General features: G+C 33.7%; 1 protein-coding gene across 1 annotated transcript in view; it reads right to left on the bottom strand.

Annotated features, from left to right (window-relative positions):
• The window catches only part of CHM (CHM Rab escort protein), a 191514-nt gene that overhangs the window by 164469 nt on the left and 3815 nt on the right, over nucleotides 1–23230 (bottom strand). The window contains exon 2 of the mRNA XM_019717433.3: nucleotides 1296–1362. Within this exon, the coding sequence (XP_019572992.2) occupies nucleotides 1296–1362 (67 nt within the window). The remainder of the gene's footprint in view (nucleotides 1–1295; nucleotides 1363–23230) is intronic.

The following is a 23230-nucleotide window of genomic DNA, read 5'->3' on the forward strand; positions in this document are numbered from 1 at the left end:
ATATCAAAAAAGGTTAGCAACATCATTGCAACAAATTCACGAACTTAATTGTCAGACCTCATATAACAGTGAAAGAGAAGTGCAAGAGCAGGACTCATTTAAAACCTGAACCTAATTTAATTTAGAAGTTTCATCCAATTACTAAAGAGTTCGTATGCTCTCAAACTAAATTTAGAAAGGGTTAAGTGTAAATGAACTAATATCACTTTTTGGGTTCCTACATATTTACAATGGGATAATATATGAGAAAGCACTACCGTGTTTCCCTGAAAATAAGACCTAGCCAGACAATCAGCTCTAATGCGTCCTTTGGAGCAAAAATTAATATAAGACCCAGTCTTATTTTACTATAATGTAAGACCATGTATAATACAATATAACACAATATAATATAATGTAATACCCGGGCTTATATTAATTTTTGCTCCAAAAGACACATTAGAGCTGATGTGCCAGCTAGGTCTTATTTTCAGAGAAACACGGTATAAAGCATAACAAACCTAGTTATTCTCTAATTCTGATATTCTGAAAAACATTGCAGTTAATATCTAACAGTAAATAAAAAAATTCATTTCTTCTTGTTTCTTTTCTATTCAAATTTAATGAACAATTAAAGTGCCAAGATACAATGTTCAAAAGCACTAAATAGATATGTACAAAGTTACAGATTTGTTTCAGGAAGAAGCAGGACTGGAGAGATTTAAAGTATGCTTTACGTTAAATTTGAATTTTCCATTAACTTTCTTTTTACAATCAATCACATTTAAGGAAAATAGAGAAAATCAAAATAGATTTTTTTCTTAGTTGAGAGTTTTTTAATAGTTTAAATTTTGATTGATTTTAAGAAAACCACATACACTAAACGTATTAGCTGCATTCTTTTAGCAATCAAATATAAAGCCTAAAATAAAGTTGTATATACAGGTTGTATACACCCACACAAATGTACGAGTATAAGAAAAAGGGCAGGTGTGAGGTTTCCAGGCCTCTTGGAGAATTATTTATCATTGATAAAACAAAATCACTCATGTGAAAAATAATTATGGTACATTTGGTTTATTTTCAAAGGAAATATCACTGTTTCAGAGTATAACAGTAAAATTTATATACTATATATTTCACGTGTTTTTGATGAAAACTGAACAATTCTAACAATTTTTCTAACTTAAGTTTATATATGACGTATATATATATATGTGTGTATATCAATATATACACACATACACGTGTGTATTTAAATTTTAATTCTGTACAGATATTAGGAAGTATTAAAATGCTACTATTGATAAACTTACGAATCAACATGCAGAACCCTCTGGCCACTTCTTGAACATGCAGCTGCAATGATGGATTCAGGCAAACCTATAAAAACACACACCTATATCATTTAGAATGTAGAAATACATATATATATATTTACATATATATATAACACAAAATGTTTGATTCATGCCATCAATGTATAGAAGAGTGGCTCATCCTTGCATTCTAAACTGTAAAGTTTATATTATCATACTATTGGATGTTTCTTAAATGTACAACTAATGCTGAAAATTTATTACGTGGAAGAGATATTGTTCAAAACCAAGTACTCTAAATTATTTTTATTGGCAAATTACCATAAATGAGCAACTGTCAAAATATTGTTCATATAGCACTTTGTTATTTAGGAACTACGAGGTGTGATCAAAACACATGGTGAATGTGTAAATAAAACAAAATTATTACATAAAAGACACATTCCCATTAATTCCCCTCAAAAATACTCCTTCTCGCTTCGAACACATTTATCCCATCGTTCTTTCCACTTTCTGAAGCAGTTCTGGATTTCCTCTTTCTTGCCTTTAGTTGCACTGTCGTGGCTGCCTCGATGTCCTGAATTGATTCAAAATGTTTACCTTTCATGGTCATTTTGACTTTGGGGAAGAGCCAGAAGTCGCACGGTGTCAGATCTGGTGAATAAGGTGGATGAGGATACATCGCAATGTTTTTATTTGACAGAAAATTCTGTATCAGAAGTGACGTGTGACACAGAGCATTTCCATTGTGATCAAGACATAAGGTGAATGCTGCTGCTAAGTGCATCCAATGGGAAGAAGGCAAGGGGTCTTCAATACTGGAAGCAGTGTGTCGAATCTTAGTAACAGTGTGTGACAGGTTTCAACTTGTCTCATGCAGTCCGTCAGGTGTGAGCTACGGTTGAGAGCAGATGTGTTTTAAAGTGTGCCGTAAATCATCCTCCATCATGACAACACGCTGTGTCACATGTCGCTTCTGGTATATGGCAATTTCTGTCAAATAAAAACATTCCCGTGTGTCCTCATCCACCTTATTCACCACATCTAGCACCGTGCAACTTCTGGCTCTTCCTCAAAGTCAAAATGATTCAGGACAATGGGGCACGGCAGTGCAACTAAAGACACTCACGAAAGAGGACTTTCAAAACTGCTTCAGAAAGTGGCAACAATGAAGGGATAAGTGTGTTTGAAGGGAGGAGGAGTATTTTGAGGGCAGTTAATGGCAATGTGTCTTTCACTTTAATACTGTTTTTTAACTTAAACATTCACTGTATTGTTTGATCACACCTCGTATGGTCACATTAGCTTATCTGATTCTGCCAACTACACTGAGAAAGAAGCATGTGCATACACATTTTAAAGATTATGAAGGAACAGGTGCAAATATGTTAACTTGTTGTCCAATGTTTTAATAAAAAAGTCCTAGAGTTGAAATTTGAACCCAAATCTAACTCCAAAGCCACAGTGCCTGTGAGGAAGAATGGCACACATTCATTTGAGCAATAGGTTAGCTAATTCAAAAAGAGGCCATTTACAAGATATAGTATTTTACTTTCTGGTTAATACAGCAGTTAGAAAAGAACATTACTGTTTTGGAATTGAATTATACAACACTATAAAGTTGGTTATCATAAAAGGAAATATATATTACTACTCTCAGTACCAACAAAAAAATAAAAAATTACCAAAGATAATGATTTAATGATTTCATAATAAAAAAAAAAATCAGGTGTTCAGCTACATTGGCTAGTTAATACCCTATGTTGTAAATTTAAGACTCTTGCATAGTTTTTTGTCATTAAACTCTACCATTTCAAAAGAGGCTGTTGAATATTTTATATCGGAGGAACAAAGCATGTTTTGAAAGTTTAGTGCAATTCTATAGTGCTACTAACTGACTTTTTCACTGCAATGAAACACCCTGATCCTCTTGGACTTTTACCTAGTTGAAAAGAAATAGCACCATTCTCTTGACAAGGATTTAAACTACACATTAAGCATCAAGGATTTCAAGAAACGGGAACGGTTATCTTCTTCATGTAGAAGGCAATACTCATATGGAAGCAATTGCCAGTCAATCTCTAGTTAAAAACCACATTAAACACAAAGCTGCAGCTGCATTCACAGAAGAACTAATTTTCCAGTGGTGAACACGTTGTGCGTATATAAGGCTTGGTTCAAAAACGTAGTTCTGACCAAACGTACTATTTATCGCCATTAAATATCAATTATTAGAAATAAGCCATCATAAAGTTTCAACCTTAACTTTGGAAATATTTCAAAGAAATATTACAGAGTGAGAATTTGTAGTGGAGAAGGAACTAGGAGTAAGAAAGGAAAGTTTTAAATAATTAAGCATACTTCTTCAGGTAAAACTGTATTGCTCTAATGTTTTTTATGTTAAGATTATCTGAACTTTTTACACCAACAGAAATACTTTTCTTATTAATGAAATGCAGTCATTATGGTACTTTAAAAGCTGCTATGCTGCTTAGTCAAAAAGGACAAGAGCAAAGAAATATTCAAGGAGCTGAATAAGTATGTTAAAGTGTGTAATAATGACAGGATTAATAATACACCACCAAATATTAGTATACGGCTTTAAGGTTCATGATGTATTTTCACATACATCATCTCATTTAGTCCTCATTATAATCCTGGGAGCCAGGCAGCATTATCCATGTGAGAAATGGGATGAAAAAGATTAAATAACTTGCCAAAGATCAAGTAATTCAGTAATTCACTGTCTCTAATTCAAATTACCATGGTAAATTCACCCTCTTCAACTAGGACGAGTCTGGATGGGAATGAGGATTTAAGAGCAGGACAGCAACGTAATGACATGGGCATGGTCTCAGTTAAACAGACCTCGGCTTGAATCTTAGCTTCGCTGCTTAAATAAGCTGTGCAACCTCACACAAGTTACTTGACTTCTCTGAACCTTTGTTTCTTCTTCCATCAACAGGAATACCACCATTCACTTCATAGAATTGTTCAGTTGTTAGCAGAGAGGGTACTTGCTCTATAAATATTATCTACTTTTATTATTCTTCGGAAAGATATTTTCAGAAGTACTACATTTTCACCTAAATACTACTCCAAACATACACCTATTTTTACCAGACGCCAACTCCAATGGAAAATAATAACAAACTTACTCTCTGCAATCCCACCAACAGTACACGAGGGTTCCCTTTTATCCACATCCTCACCATCACTTGTGGTTTGTTGATGTATTGATGATAGCCATTCTGACCCGGGTGAGGTGGTATCTCATTGTGGTTTTTATTTGCATTTCTCTAATGATTTCTGACCTTGAGCATTTTTTCATATGTCTATTTGCCATTTGTATGTCCTCTTTGGAGAAATGTCTCTTCATGTCCTCTGCCCATTTTTCAGTTGGGTTGTTTATTTTTTTGGTGTTGAGTTGAATGAGACTTTTATAAATTTTGGATATTAACCCCTTCTCAGATGTATCACTGGCAAATATCTTCTCCCATTGGTGCAGCCATTATGTAAAGAAGTATAGAGGTACCTCAAAAAAAAACTGAAAACGGAACTACCTTATGACCCAGAAATTCAACTCCTGGGTATCTACCAAGGGAATCCAAAAAGCTAATTTGAAAAAATATATGCACCCGTATGTTTATTGCAGTGCTATTCACAATAGCTAAGACATGGAAACAACTGAAAATACCCACCGATAGACGATTGGATAAAGAAACTGTGGTACATTTATACAATGGAATATTACTCGGCCATAAAGAAGAATGAAATCTTACTATTTACAACAACATGCATGGACCTAGAGAATATTATGCTAAGTGAAATAAGTCAGACAGAGAAAGACAAATACCACATGATCTCTCTCACTCATACAAGTATGTGGAATCTAAAGAACAGAATAAATGAACAAACAAAACAGAAATAGACTCAGAGATATAGGGGGCAAAAAAAGGTGGTTGCTAGATGGGAGGGGGTGGGGATGAGGGAGAAGGTAAAGAGATTAGAAAGTACAAATTAGTAGCCACAATATTGTCACGGGGATATGAAATACAGTTTGGGGAATATAATCAATAATGTTGTAAAGTTTATTTAGGGTGTCAGATGGGCACTGGATTTATTTGGGAGACCACTTCATAGACTGTGTAGATGCCTGATCACTGTGCTGTACACCTGAAGCTGAATAATACTGAATGTCAACTATAATTAAGTACACACACACACACTCACGAGATGTGGAGTACAGCATAGTGAAGATAATCAATGGAACTGTAACAGCTTTATACGATGTCAGAGGGGTAACAGATTCGGGGGCAGTTATCACTTTGTAAAAGCTGTAAAGGTGTAACTATTACCTTGTATTGTACACCTGAAACTAATAAAAAAAATTAAAAAAACAAATAAAATAATAAACTTATACTCTCCTCTATTTGGCCCAAATTAGCTGCTACTTTGTATAGTCAAATACAAGGTCAGACAATTAAGTTCGCAAACTCATCCTAGGAAAAGTGCTACATACCTCACTGCTGAATACCACTACAGTCACCTTCAAAGTACTCCCCTTGGGAAGCTATGCACCAAAGCCAGCACCTACGGTAGTCCACCCTTCAAAGCAATTTGGAACTCTTTTTCTGAAATGGCCATCAGAGCTGTCGTCGTATTTCCCTTGATGTCATGCATGTCATCAAAATATCTTCCTTTCAATATTTCCTTTATCTTTGGTAAAGAAAGAAGTCATTGGGAGGCAGATCAGGTGAGTAGGGAGGGTGTTCCAATACAGGTTATTTCTCTACTGGCTAAAAACTCCCTCACAGACAGTGCCATGTGAGCTGGTGCATTGTTGTGATGCAAGAGCCATGAATTGGTGAAAAGTTCAGATCGTCGAACTTTTTCACACAGCCAATTCAGCACTTCCAAATAGTAAACTTGATTAACTGTCCAACTGGAACAAATTCATAATGAATAATCCCTCTGATATCAAAAGAAGGTTAGCAACATCGTTGCAACATGTTCACAAACTTAATTGTCTGACCTTGTACACATGTGGTTTGCATGTGGTTATTTCCAGGGCTGTGATCAACACTGTCAAAAGTCATGTCTCTGCTGACAAAGCAAAGCCAAGAACGGATTTGAATATTGAACATGATTTGAGTCCAAGTTACATAAAACTAAAATGACTATCATTTGTTTTACCTTAATATTTCCACTCAGATATCCCTACAAGTTTGTGAAATTGATAGGCTATTCCTATGTTAAACAAATGGCAAGGGCCTATTATCTTTGTGCTTCAAGTGATTAAAATAACAGACTAATAATATAGTTAGTAATGTCTTCCTGGCCAGGATATCATATTTCTTCCCACACACTTAATAAACACTGAGTTCCTCGAGCAGAGGAGGCACTTGATAGATTCTCTGTAAATATGTGTTGGAGAAAAGGAAAAGACAAAGAGAAAATGGGGAAAGGGAAGAGGGAGACAGAGATAGTGCAGACTGTTATAGGTGGTGAGAAAAAAAGTTAAAATTAAGGCAATACCTAAAAAGAGCTCAGAGTGTACAGAACACTAATTTAAATGGATTAAAACAATAAATGTAATTAAAACTTATAGGAACACAATGGAAAGAAGCATTTCCTCTGTAGAGGGGACTCCTGGAAATCTCCAAAGAGGAGAGGACACTAGCTGGCTGTTTTGTGATCTGTAACAACCCAACTGAAGAGTGTAGGAGAAAGAAAAATTGGAAAAAAAGAGGAAAGTGGAAGGAAAAGGGTGAAGGAAGGGGACACTAAAAGAAGATGCTCAAAAAACAGTGGTTGGAGCCAAACTGTGGAGTCTGAACTGGAACCTGTAAGCAACAGGGAGTCTTGAAAGGATTTTAACTGGAACAGCATGGTCAAATCAGTGTTTCAGAAAAACAATTCTAGTCACAGAATGAAGGATGCACTTGTATAAAATCTAAGCTTTAAGTTTCAGGGTTTTTGTTTTATTTTAAGTTCTTGTTTAGGAAAAGTTAACATACTAAAATTTTGTGGTCTTACTGATAATTTAGTAAAATAAATAACTGCTTGTTTTGTTTAAATTAATATTTATAAGCCAATTTTAATAGCATTTAAACCCTTGACTAATTTCAAAATAAAACCTTTTTTTAACACTTGGCACCATAAAAAGTGGACTACTTTCAAATGATTGCTCAAATGAGGCATTTATGTGAAACATATACATATAGGCTTGCAATTAATTATACAACCTCTCCCACTAGGAAAAGCCAGACATGAGTTAGAAACAGATAACCTAGATGAGAGTCAAATCACACAGTATTACACTGGAAAGACACTGTAAAATATGTGAGCAGATATACAAACACAATGTTTTCAACTGTAATATGAAGCTAATTATATATCCTACAAGGGTTTAGGTAGGAACAGGTACAAAATTAAACACCTTACACAGTGTCTCCTAGCATGTCACTAACATTCAATAAACACTGGTTCTCTTCCCTTCTTTTCCTATTCCAATAAGATTAGTTATTTGAAGGGGGAAAAAAAACAAACCTATCACTTGTCTACTATTTACTTAAATTATCTTCAAAGATCTAACAAGTTAACATAGTTTTATAAAAAAGGAAGTCCAATAGCCTTTTCCATATGTCCATTATAGGCTTTTTCTATATGTACACTATAGAAGTCCTTCAAACATTTAATATCATTTATACATGTCAATAATAAATATGATTATTAAATTCAGTAATGAGGCTGTACCAAAGAACTCTACCAAAGGATTATAGGAAAAATGTAATTCTGATGCAAGACCAACAACATTTACTGGCAAATCATTATCATTAAACACAGGTAAATATGAAGTATTAAATTAGCATTTCATAACAGTTTGTAATGAGGGAAACTGAGGATTATTGCATACTACCTTTCTCAGTTGGGGTTCTGTTATAAACTTGGCAGCTAGAAAAATATACTAGAAGCTTATAAAATGTTATATGATCATATTAACAAACATATATAGTCCCAGCTTTCTGCAATTTCCCTATACCTGTCTAGATAAAAGAGAGATGTTTTATTATCAAATGAAGGAGCTAGGCTAAAATCAGGAGCCAGAAAGGTATGAAATTAATATTTTCAAGAATATTACGTAAAACATTTTGTAGAAATGAAACCACTATTCATTCATTTTTCAAAATCCCCTTTTAATCCAAATTCTGAATGTTAAACCTCATCATTTATAACTATAATATTTAGGTTAGTTCTCTATGATCTATTCTTAAAATTGTATTAGTATCTGGAATTATTTTTTCTTAACACTATACTTACATAAGATAAACATAAAGTACTTACACCACTCACAGCATATCAAACAATAAATAATAGATTCCACTGACAGGACTTTGATGACCTGGCAAAGCCCGGGTGTTTTCAGGCCAAATCATATGAAACCATTAAATCACTCTTTATTTTATAGAACATTTCAAAATGGATTCCTGCTTTCTACCTTGAAAGTCATTTCATGTGTTATTTATAACTCGTGAAGACTAGAATGGAAAGCAAATTACATAGAAGTAGAAAATTTACTGTGACTGTTTTTTTTTTAAATAAAGAATAGCGTATTTCTTTAGGAAAAAAATAGAATCATTGGCAAAGAAAAACTTGTGAGTACAACAAGCTCTTAGAGAGCCACACCCATTACTATTTAACCCTACGTACAGACCTTCTGCACCACTGCAAACAAACCATAAACATTAGGTACAGAACTAACTAGAATGAACAATGAAAAGGTAAAACTATAAACTTACGTCACAGACACTAAAAAAAAAAAGACGTCAGAAAATTAGGTATAATTGAATTTCAATCCAACTTCAAATCGTTTTGTTCATTCCTATTAAATTCTAAATTAAAAGTTTAAATCTTATATTTACACTTCAGTGGTTATCTTCAAAAGAAAAAAAACTGCCAGTGAAGTAGCCTAGGGGACTACCAACATACAGATAAAAATATTTTTTAACTGAAAATTATTTTAATTCAGTGAATGCCCTCCCCTCCTACACACACACACAACCATATACCTCATTGTAACCACAAAGCAAAATCCTACAATAGATACTCAAAAAATAAAGAGAAAGAACCCAAACATAACACTAAAGAACACTATGAAACCACAAAGGAAGAGATCAAGAGAAGAAAAAAGTAACAGAATTACAAAAACAAAAACAACAAAATGCCAATAAGTGCATACCTATGTATAATTACTTTAAACAGACTAAATGCACCAATCAAAAGACTTAGAGTAGCTGAATGGATTAAAAACAAGACCCATTTACGAGGTTAGATCAGGTTAGATCAAAAGATACAATGAATATTTAAATTAAAAAAAAAATATTACAGTAAAAGACACATTGCCATTAATCCTACTCAAAATACTACCCCTTGCTTCGAACACACTTATCCCATTGCTCTTGCCATTTTCTGAAGCAGTTCTAGAAGTGCTCTTTCTTAAGTGTCTCTAGTTGTGCTGTCGTGGCTGCCTCACTGTCCTGTATAATTCTGACTTTGGGGAAGAGCCAGAAATTGCACAGTGCCAGATACAGTGAATAAGGTGGATGGGGAAAGACCAAAATGTTGACAGAAACTGTCATACCACAATTGATGTGTGACACAGAGCATTGTCATGATGGAGGATGAAATCGTTTGCCCATTTAATGTTAATATGTTGTTCGTGATCCATGATTTAAGACATACTTAAAAAAATACCTTCTATCAACCGTGGCTCACAACCGACTGCACCAAACAAGTTGAAACTTGTCACACTGTTACTAATGTTCAGTGCACCACTTCCCACATTGAAGATCCCTGCCTTTCTGTTGGATGGCACTCGGCAGCCACATTCACTGTATTTTTTTTATCACAACAAAGCGGCTCCACATCACAGATCACTTCTGGTATGAAAATTTCTCTCAAATAAAAACATTACAGTTTGTCCTCATCCATTTTATTCACCGGATCTGGCACCATGCCACTTGTGGCTCTTCCCCAAAGTCAAAATGACTATAAAAGGTAAATGTTTCGAATTGATTCAGTGCATTGAGGCAGCCATGACAGTGTAACTAAAGACATTCACGAAAGAGGACTTCCACAACTGCTTCATAAATTGGCAAGAATGATGGGGTAAGTGTGTTTGAAGCAAGAAGGAGTATTCTGAGGGGAATTAATGGCAATGCGTTTTTTACTGTAATAATATTTTTTATTTAAACATCCACCGTATTGTTTGAACACATCCTCATATATGCTGCTTACAAGGGACTCACTTAGATATAAGGACACAGACTGAAAGTGAAGGGATGGAAAAGGATATTTCATGCAAATGGAAATGAAAAGAAAGCTGGAGTAGCAATTTTTTTATCAGACACAATAGCCTTTAAAACAAAGAATTTAAAAAAAGACCAAAACAGGGCATTTCATAATGATAAAGTGGTCAATCTGATAAGAGTATACAATATTCATAAATATTTACACACCCAACACTGGAGCACCTAAATATATAAAGAAAATATTAACAGACATAAGGGGGAAATTGACAGTAATACAATAATAGTAGAATTTAGTACCCCACTTACATCAGTAGATAGATCATTCAGACAGAAAATCAATGAGGAAACATTGTTCTTAAACAATACATTACAGCAGAGGTAATTATAGATATTTAAAGAACATTTCATCCAAAAACTGCAGAATACACGTTCTTTTCAAGTACACCTGGAAAATTCTCCAGGACAAATCATATGCTAGGCCACAAATCAAGTCTCAAAAAATTCAAGACTAAAATGATATCAGGCCTCCTTTCTAACCACAATGGTATGAAACTAGAAATCAATCAAAAAAAGAAAACTAGGAAAAAACACGGGGAGATTGAATAACATGCTACCAAACAACCAAGGGTCAATGAAGAAATCCAAGAGAAAATTAAAAAAATATCTTGAGACAATAAAAAATGGAAACACAACTTTCTAAAATCTATGGGACTCAGCAATAGCAGTTCTAAGTAGGAAGTTCACATACCGTGTTTCCCCTGAAAATAAGACCTAGCCGGACCATCAGCTCTAATGCATCTTTTGGAGTAAAAATTAATATAAGACTGGATATAATAGAATATAATATAATACCAGATCTTATGTTAATTTTTGCTCCACAAGACGCTTTAGAGCTGATGGTCCAGCTAGGTCTTATTTTCAGGGAAACATGGTAGATACAGGATTACCTCAAGAAACAAGAAAAATCCCAAATAAACAATCCTTACACCTATGAGAAACAGAAAAAGAACTAACAAAGCCCACAGTTGGTAGAAAAGGAAATAAAGATCATAGCAGAAATAAATTAAACAGAAACAAACAAAAAAAGTCAATGAAAATAAAACCTGGTTCTTTGAAAAGATGAACAAAATTAATAAAACTTTAGCCAGCCTGATCAAGGAAAAAAACAAAACAAAACAGGGCTCAAACAAATACAGTCAGAAATAAACCAGAAGCTACAACTGACACCACAGAAATACAAAGGATCATAACAGAATAGTAAAGTTATACGCCAACAAATCAGAAAACCTAGAATAGACAGATTCCCAAAACAATTTTCCAAAACAGAATCATAAAGAAATAGAAAATCTGAATTGGCCAATTACAACAAATAAAATTAAATCATTAATTTTAAAAGCCCCCCAAAATAAAAGTCCAGGAACAGATGGCATCACAGGTGAATTCTAACAAACATTTAGAGAAAAGCCTTCTCAAACTAAAGAATAGCCTTCTCAAACTATCCAAAAAAAAAAAAAAAAAAAAAATGAAGAGCAAGGAATGCTTCCAAACTCATTACATAAAGTCAGTATAACCTAATACCAAAGCCAGAGAAAGAGGACACTACAAAACAACAACAAAAAATATATGTATGTGTATATATACTATGTGCCTATATCCCTGATAAACATAGATGAAAAAAAAACCTCAACAAAACAGAAAATGTTAGCAAATGGAATGTAACAATACATTAAAAGATTCAAATACAATGATCAAATAAATAAAAGTGATACATTACATTAAGAACATGATGGTTAAAAATTATATGATCATCACAATAGTTGCAGAAAAAGCATTTGACAAAATTCAACATCCATTTAGGATAAAAACTCTCATCAAAGTGGGTATAGAAGGAATGCACCTCCACATAATATAACCCATATGACAAACCCACAGCTAGCACCATACTCAATGGTATGGTGATTAGATAATAGGAACATTTGAAAAAAGGGTGAAATCATTCAAGAAGAAATTTTTAAAAAATCTTTTCAAAATGAAAACTAAACTAGAAGGAACACTAGAGTAAAGAAACACAATAGATAACTAGGAAAACCTGAAGATGCAAATAAAGGCATGAAGGTACAGTTATGTTTAAAAAGGAGAGCCCTTATCTTTTAGTTATATATATTAAAATACAGATGGAATGATATACAGTAGTACCTCGGTTTTTTAAAGTCTCTGGTGACAAACATTTCGGTTTACAAACGCCATAAACCTGGAAGTAAATGCTTCGGTTTTCAAACACGCCTCGGAAGTCGAACATGTCACACGCCATCCGCTGAGTGCAAGATCCTAAGGCCTAGCTGTCGGCTGTTTTCAAACATTTCAGAACTCAAACAGTCTTCCAGAATGGATTACATTCGAAAACCGAGGTACCACTGTACCTGGGATGTGCTTAAAAATAATCCAGTGTTGGATAGTGAAATGAGGAAAGCTGGAGGGTACAGAGAAAGTGAGATAGGCCATAAACTGATAACTGTTGAACCTGGGAGACAGATACATAGAGGGGTTATTTTATTCTCTCTGCTTTTATGTTAGAAATTTTCCCATAATAAAAAGTTTTTAAAATAAGATGTAATACCAATTTCGATAGTTAATGAAAGATTGGGCCAACCAAATAAAACAATCCCTTGGAAAGCAGAGATTTAGTGTTCTGGTTTTTACCTAAATTGAGAAAACTCTATCAACTCAAATTATCTTAATGAAAGTGTTAAGTAATGTAACTATTTGCCAAAGCTTATGCCATGCCAGGAAATAAAATAAGCAGATTCCACTATATTTTTACTTAATTTTCTTAACACTAATATTTCTGTTTTATCAATATGTGATCAAAATGATCTTATCACAGCAATGGATATCCCAGCTGTCTTCAAACTTAATAACAATATTTAACTTGTGATAAGAAAAATAAAATTTCTTTGTTCTGAACATATTTTACTTATGTGCCACAAAAGAAAAATTACCTACACTGTATAGCTATGAGACTAAAACAAATGATGAGAGACTGTGTGCTCATTCCAAGAATGTTATAAAATCACACAACAAATAACCTTCCTCCCTTATAAGAAATCCTATCATAAAATCCATTTTTTAGTAGAGAAAAAAAGTTATGAGCCTTACAAAGTAAATTTGAAAGGGCCTATGATTTTTTTTTTAACTATACAACATTCCTTAAGGTAAAAACACTTCAAAGTTTTAAACTTAGTCTCATTTTAAACTTAGTCGCATGTATTTAAGAGAAAAATCAGATATATATCTTTGAGTAAACATTGAAGATAATTATTTTATCCTGCTTATTAAAAAGCTGAACAGTAATTACATTGAATTTATTAAAATAAAACAGTTGAAGTATAAAATTTGATCTAATGAAAATTACAATTTTACTGCAACAAGAATTTCTGAAATACTATCAAGGATAAACCAAAATTAATGTAAATGGTTCATGAACCATTTGCCAGTGTGTTTGCACTTTAAAATGCACATTAAAAACACCTAAAAAGCAGATGGCAGTTACTTTTTTGATTTCCTCTCTTAGACTGTAAATATAACACAATGGTAAAGAAAATATTTTAATCACCCATAACCCGATCCCTAACTTTTTTTTGCATTGTTCCCTTACTTTCCAGTGTCTGTCCACATGTGTATATAAGGCAGTAGAGAATAGGAACACTGAAATAGAGGGGTTAAGTAATTTCCCCAAAGTCGTGTACCCAGTAGACAGCAAAGTTAATCCTAGCATCCTAGCCAGTCTGGCTCCAGAATCTGTGCTCTTCAACTCTGCTGTTTCAGGACATCTAAATCTCTTTGTCTACCTCCCAAAGCAACCTTACAATTAATTCAGTTTCCTAAATGACCTGATTCTCAGAAATGGGTACTCTAACTAGTAGACACCAATAATGCTGGAAAGGTACCGGTATGTTCCCTTTTCTAAATTAAGAAATTGGCATTCAGTAGAAGCTATTAAATGTAGAAGGAATCAAAGAACTAGGAAAAAACATTTTGTACATCCTAACAAAAATACTTATTTATACAAAGATTACCTACTGATGTTAAAACAATTATGTGACTAGGTGGTATCAAACTGAATATTTGCTCCAAATTAGCAATACCATTATTTTCAACACACAGGGGGGAAAATACATCCATACAATAGAGGCATCAGATTGTCATCATCCTAATCCAGGATCAATCTTAGCATCACTCATAGTGGATCAACCTGGTATTATGTGTCTTCTGGTATAATCCAACATGACATCCGCATCACCAAAGATCTATTCTAGCCAAAACTGTTAACCTGGAATCCATCATGTCTTTAGATAGATCTTCCAATCTACAGGAAAAACACAGGCTAGAGGAACAAGATAAATGATACTTTAAGGAAGAAAGCAGCCAAACCCAAAAGGTTGAACATTCTGTAGGATCACTGGTCCAGTCTCTTCAACTAGGCGATCATTAATGATGACCATCATCTCAGTCATCATTAAAAAAAAGAACTATGCTAGAATAAAACAAACTCACAGGACACAACCAGAAGCAACACATAATACAGAATTGGAAACAAGCTTGTACATATGAGTTGTAAAGGGTATTTTGGGGTGGGAGACTATGTAAAGTTAAATATCTCATTTAGTAGATAAAATTTTACTAATGAGATAAAATTTTACTAGAATAAACATAAAGGTAAAGATTACTGACTGAAAAAGTTGCAGAACGGTTATGTACAGAATGATCCTATTTTGTCATGAATGTGTGTGCTTTTGACATTATGTATTTCCTGAAGGTGGTAGGGACTTGAAAAGTTGAAAACCAAAAGGCAAATCAATAGAATTACATTGGTAAATAGGCATAACCTACTGAAGTTTACTATTTGCAAACCTAGAATACTATACAATAGCAGTGTGTGTGTACGCACGCACACAGAGAGGAATTACACTACAGTAGTATCTCAGTTTTCGAATGTCTCCATTGACAAACATTTCTGTTTACGAATGCTATAAACCCAGAAGTAAATGCTTCAGTTTTCGAACACGCCTCGGAAGTCGAACATGTCACGCAGATTCTGCTGAGTGCAAGATCCTGAAGCCTAGCTGTCAGCTGTTTTCAAACATTTCAGAACTCGAAGGGTCTTCCAGAACGGATTACGTTCGAAAACTTAGGTACCACTGTATATGCATGTGTACACATGAACCTCACAAGCATAACCCTGATCAATGAAAGAAAGTCACAGGAAGAATACATAAAGTAGAATTCCATAAGTTAGACAAGGGTCAAAAACAGATAAAACTAACAATGTATTGTTTAGAGATACATACACATGTGATAAAAACACTTTATGAAAAAAAGGGAACAATACAATTTACCATATTGATTACATCTATGGAAAAAGAAGAGGAGACAGTGTACAGGGAGTTTCTAAGGTAAGGGTGATGTTCTTTTTCTTTAGCTGGGTCATATATACGTGCCATTCACTTTATTATTGTTCATTAAAATAACACACACACACACACACACACACACACACACACACACACTTCATTTGTATGTATGATATTTTACAATAAAAAAGAAAGCTGTGGACCAGATCCTGGGCCACATTGTAAGACTGTCTGTTCCACTGGTCAGTCAGTCTCGTTTGAAATATTGGGGCTCTTTAATATACAACATTTATATTATTTTCAAATTTTATTATGACAAGCAGCTTTAAAATAGATGTTGTCACCCTTGTAGCTTTTTACCTGTGTTGAATTTTCTCAGAATAAATTCTCGGATCTGCATATTTACAATACTTAATACAAACTGTCATATTACCTTGCCAAAATGTTGTCCCAATGTATAATATCATTAACATATCAACTGAATACAACTGCATCAAAAATTAGCTACTGCTCTTTTAATTAAACGTTTTCAATTAGGTTATTTTGCATTTCATTAATAAGAAAAAATTATTTTTCCTAACAGTTTGTTGATTATTTGTATCTTCTCTTGTCTGTTTATATTCTCTGCCCATTTATCTACAGAGATACTGATATTTTTCATATAAAATCTAAAGGTACTCTTTATACGTAATTAGTCCTTTGTTATGAGTTGCAAATATTCTCACTCTACTTTCCTTTTTAGTTTGCTATTTTTCAGAACAGATTTTCTTTATATATATGTTCAAATATTACCTTTTGTTTTTTGAGATTTCAAATGAGGAAAATTCTCATTTCTCTACAGATCAGATGATCCAGTCTATATCCACTTTATATTTCCCACTTTAAAAGAGATTACACTAAAATAAACATTCATATTATCGGCTGAAAGCCCAAAAATTGATCATATAGTAAAAAAAATAAAGGAAGCATTTCAATCAGTGAAATAAGAACAGATTTTTATATCAATGGAGTGAGAATAGCTGGCTAACGATCCAGCAAGAAAAAAAACCAAAATACTCTAAAACAAAGTAAATTTCAGATAAATTAAAATTTAAATATTGAAAAAGAAACTAAGAGTTAATATTTACTTAATCTTGGAGGGGAAGACTTTCTATGCACATCTCCAAAGGCAGTAACCATAAAATAAAAATAGATTTGACTACATAAAAATTATAAATTTTCACACACAAGAAACCATCATAAAAATAGAAGGCAAACTTAGAAAATACATATGACAAAGATTTAGTCTTTAATATATAAAGAATTATTATCTATTGATAAGAAAGAAAAAGAATGGTGCAATAGGAACATGGGTAAAAGCAATTTACAAAAGAAACATAAGTAACCAATACACCTATTAGTTAAACAATCTCACTTATGATCTGAAAATGCCAATTCAAACAAGGAAATATCATTTGTGGCTATCAAATCAATAGTAATTAAGAATAAGACATTCATAGCCAATGTGGAAGGAAAATGGGGAAATAAGCATTCTCATACTCTGCTGGTTAGATTATAGACTGGGAAACTTTCCTTAAGGCAATTCATCAATACAAATAAAAAGTGTTACTAAGCCACCCTCTAAAATTTCAAGCCCACAATTACAGTTATAGGTATTTATACTAAGGAAATAATTAAATATGTACAAAAGATTTAGGCACATATTCATCATCACACTAGCTTATAAAAGTGAAAACAAACTGAAAACCTTGAATGTCAAAAAAACTTGTTTGTTTAAATAAATGACAGGACATGAATAGAAAAGAACATTTACTAAACATCGATTTAAAACAACATTTAATATGATTTTTTAAATAACATAATCATAGAGATGGAGAACAGATGAAGGGGTTGCCAGGGCCCTGGGATGGGGCAAGGAGAGTAAAAAGGAACCGTGAGAGATTCTTACAATGACATTGTTCTGTATCTGGATGTGATGGTGTTCACACCAATCTACACGTGATAAAAACTGCACAGAACACACACACACACACACACACAGAAATCTGAATAAGGTCATTGGGTAAGGTCAATTTGCTGGTTATGCTATAGTTATGTAAGATGTTACTTAACGTTGGCGTAAACTGGGGTGAAGAATATACAGGATCTTCCTATATTATTTCTTACAACTGTTTGTGAGACTACAATTATCTCTAAATTAAAGTGTTTTTAAAAAGGACACTGAGGAAGCATATTTGGTTGACATTGAATAATGTTCATGACATACTATGAAGTAAAAATCAGGTTTCAAAACAGCATCTGTAATAAGCTACACTTTTATAAATAAAGGAAAGTATGCATACATCTATACACACAAAGTGAGAAAAGGTCTGGAAGTATATAAACGAAAGTGTTACTGTTATTATTTGTTAATGACAGGGTCCTTGGAGGAAAAAGATATTACCATATCCACTTGGTCAATTAAGATACATGCTGACAATTGTTGAAAATTGTAGGAACCAAAAGAATAGCCAACCAAAATAAGTAAAGCTTCATAAACAGGACAATGAGTCCCACACTTGATCTTGAAATTTTAATTTGCAGTGAAGAAAACTAAAAAAAAAAAGACATAAAATGGCAGACCCTAGCACAGGCTCAAACAGCCTATAGGGTATTTTTAACAATGATTTTATTTCAGTAGAAAATTATGTATTTTGGAATCAATTCCTAGGGGAACAGACTATCGGTTAAAATATTACTGTATTCTCTGATCCGATTCCTTGCCATTACTTTTTTCAGTTTTAAAGGATTTACATCCAGGTCATTCAGTTCACCTTCATCAAAAGGATTGCAGGCTGACACAGATGTATCACAATGCTGTCAATAATAAGAAGTTAACACCACCAGACTTTGTTGGTATCAGATATTAATGTCAACAATGGTAACTCCCCAAAATGAAGCAACTGCAAATTGCCAAGCTAGGGCACATTAATCTAATCGTGATAGTCTGAGGTATGTTTTCATTTGGAAGAATCCAACAAGCTCAATCTAATATGTCAGCTTTAGGCAAAACAACTCCAGCCTTAACAGTCTGACCTAGGTCAAACTTAACTAAGCCTTATGTATGACATTTGTAAAATGGAGATAATGTATCAACCACAGACAAGGTTATCATGATAATCAGAGATAATGTATTTTAAGAGCTTAGCACAGTACTCAGCACATCATAAATGCTAGAAAATATTTTTCAGGTATTTGTTTAACAGCATATTGCAGGTACTAAAATTACTAAGTATCATCTATTTGGCTTAGATAGCTTATGCCAAAGTAACACCGTTGATAGAAAAATAAGGATTAGAACTCACAACTGGACATCTTCCTGATATGCCTGATATGTTTGTAAAACCTTATTTCTCTGTAATTCAGCTTGTGTAAACTTTTCCATGATAATTACTTTAAATCCCTATATAGAAAAGCAGTTTAACAAATGTGCAAATTGCAACCACAGCTATATGATTCAAAACATTTCAAAGCAATATAAAATGACTAAAAATGCCCATAACTAATAGCCATTGTAACTCAACGTTAACATTGCGCTGGACAAAAAAAGATATGTAAAAACACTACTCAGAAATAAAAAAAATAGATGTTGGTACTTTTCTAAATGCGATATAAAACAAATCAGTCAAGTAGTATGACATTACCCACTTAGGCTCTTGGTCAAATCCAATACGAGATGAAACACCACACTGGCCAAGCTGCCCCAGTCCCTTCTGTCTATTTGCAAACTATTTTTAAAATACTCTCAGTATGATAACATGAGAGGTCTCATAATCATGGATGCTTTGAGAAATCAATGTCTGTGATAAATTATCATACTTTTTTTACATAGCCCTTTAGTAAAATTATTAGAAAAGCAAAATGACAACAAATCAATGTTTCAAAGTATTCCTATTTGGCCATAGCTAAATTTAAAACACATACATATATGTATATAGTTTTTCAATATATATTAATATAAACTAGGAACTAATGGTGATTTTTAGACAATTTTACTTTTAAAACCATTTATATACATAGCAGGCGCAGCCTAAGTTTTCAGTTAAAAGACTCCACACTGAAACTGAATAACAGATAATTTAGCATGAAAACAGGTCAATTATATGGAATTATAATTGTTTCTGTGCATTGGGATTTTATGTTAAACACAGAGAGTGTGATGGTGAGCAGCAGTATTTGATTTTAATTGCTATAGCCTAAGTTACCCAAAACATCATGAGAACACTGGAGACAATGAGAAAATGGCATGGGGCATGGGAAATGAAAATGATGCTGCAGAGGGAACTCTGGTAACAGATGCGGCTCTCTCTGAGGGATTGGCTCAAACTTCTGATTTACAGGGAAGGGTAAGCCTCTCCCAGAGTCTTCTCCAGAGTTAGATAACTCCCTTTACTTTTCTAGGTATTGAGAGCAGAAAAGACATACTTTTCCATCAATAAATGCCTGAAAAAATGCAAAGCATTTTTCAGAACAGCAAAATCTGTAGGCTTTCTTTAGCTACTTCAGGATTCTTACATTGACATGGAAGTGTTTCATACTATGCCCCAAATAAGATAAATTTGTTCAAAACCTTCAGGCAAAACAAATGACAAATAATGCAAGCTGGTAAACAAAACAGAATAAAAGGAAAAAAATAGAAAACATATAAACCTCCAAAAAAATATGGATAGAAATGGCGCTAATAGACACAAAGGTCTTTCCCACCAAGCAGCCAAAGGGAAGAGGAGAAGATGACCCAGACACATGAATCTTCCCACCACTCTCCATGGAAAGCATGAGCCCCAGCATGGCATTATGGGTCATAAAATTTAACTACATTATCTGAGCACTTACTAAGCATTTTGCAAGAACTATTTCATTGAATCCCTTTTAGAAATGAGAAAATTGAATCTTGGACATTAAAGAACATGTGTGAGGTAGCAAAAGAGGCACTGCTAATTCAGTCACAGGCTGTCTGATGTCCAAGCCACACTGTCAATCACATTATACTACTGAACTGAGATACAAACATATCAAAGTAAATAAAATATATGGATGGTATAGCAGTTGTATAACTACAGGACTTTTGAAATACCATTTTGATTCCTAGACTTTAAAACTTTTTGCCCCTGGCCACCTCCCCAACCCCAAATATATCTATTATCTATATCTCTCTAGTTATCTGGATATCTAGAGATATAGATAGATACAGATATATAGATACAGATATATGCATATATATACATATGTGTGTATTTTACAGTGACCTATTACACACAGGAAGTGTTTCATAAAACTACACTTATCCTTACTACATGTAATATATTCTGATATATTCCATTCTACCTCTTTTTTTAATGCTAGAATTGATTTCATGGAGAAGATATTTGCAAACAATGCTTCCGATAAGGGATGAATATCCGAAATATATAAGGAACACACAACTCAACAACAAAAAGACACAGAATCCAATTTAAAAAATGGGCAGAGGACCTGAATAGACATTTATCCAAAGAGGACATACAGATGGCCAATAGACACATGAAAAGATGCTCAACATCACTAATCATCAGAGAAATGCAAATAAAAACCACAATGAGATATCACCTCACACCAGTTAGAATGGCTATCAACAACAAGACAAATAGTAACAAGTGTTGGAGAGGCTGTGGAGAAAAAGGAACCCTCATACACTGTTGGTGGGAATGCAGACTGGTGCAGCCCTTATGGAAGGCAGTGTGGAGGTTCCTCAAAAAATTACGAATAGAATTGCCATATGACCCAGCAATCCTTCTCCTGGGTATCTACCAAAAAACTCTGAAAATATCTGTAAATCTGAAAACATGTATCTGTAAAGATATATGTACTCGGATGTTCATTGCAGCTTTATTTACAGTGGCCAAGACGTGGAAACAAAAGTATCCTTCTATAAATGATTGGATAAAGAAGATGTGGTATATATACACAATGGAATACTATTCTGCCTTAAGGAGAGATGAAATAATGCCATTTGCAACATGGGTGGATCCTGACATTATTATGCTAAGAGAAATAAATCAGACAGAAAAAGTCTAAAAACATATGACTTCACTTATATTTGGGGTGTAAAACTGAAAGCAACAAAGGAACAAGACAAAGAAAGAAAGAAAAACTCACAGACACAGACAACAGTTTAGTGGTTACCAGAGGGTAAGGGGCTGGGGGAGAGGATATGGTAAAAGAGGGTAAAGGGTTCAAATATATGGTGATGGAAGTACTGACTCTGGATGGTGAACATACAATGTGATATATAGATGATGTATTACAGAACTGTACACTTGAAACCTATGTAATTTTACTAACCATTGTCACCCCAATAAATTTAAAAAACAGAAAAAGAAAAAATAAACTGCTCTAGACCATAAGTCCATGGATGTTTGGAAATGCAGGCAGAGGACTACATATAGGCATCCTGGAAGAGGATTAAAGGAGATACAGATATGGGAAATCACTTGGCACAGTCTGGGACAAACAGGTATTTGGTAAATATCAGTTTCTATGACACCTCCTGCAGCATTCCTATCCCCCAGTGTTTGAAGAAGTGAAGCTACTTCCACCACCACCATAAGCATTATAGTCAATGAGCTGCTAACTTCCTTAAAGTTTTGATCCTCGACTAGCATCAAGGAATGGAACCTACATGACCTTTCCTGATAAAAGTAGCTTATCAATTTCAAGAAAATGTTTTTTATGAGCCGTTTTGGTAGAAAATTTTCTAAAGTATATTAAACATTGACTTGACTTCTTATAAGGACTACACAGAATTTAGCGTTTTTTTCAAGGACCCAGTGTCATGATTATGCACACACAATGGTAAATTTTTGAGCTCGTAGATGCCTACTTTAGAGGTCACTTAATTCAAATCTCTCATTTTGCAGATGAACAAAATGCGTCCCAAGAGGTTACGCAATTTGCCCCAAGTCACCCAGTAGGAAGGTCAAGTGATTCCAATTATGCCATGCCGCCATATCTATTATTGCACCTTGTCAAGTACTATCTAGCAAGGTAGTCAGCATTCAGGAACAACAACCTTTGTAATTTCCATGTGTGTTATTCTGATTATCTCATTTCTTTTCCCATAATCTTTAGCAATAAAACTTTTTAAAAGGATTTATGTGTTTACCCTCTGCAAAAAAAAATTAAGGTACAA

Source organism: Rhinolophus sinicus, chromosome 18 (assembly GCF_057876585.1).
Source record: "Rhinolophus sinicus isolate RSI-liver-muscle chromosome 18, RSI-T2T, whole genome shotgun sequence".
Classification (NCBI taxonomy): Eukaryota; Metazoa; Chordata; class Mammalia; order Chiroptera; family Rhinolophidae; genus Rhinolophus; species Rhinolophus sinicus.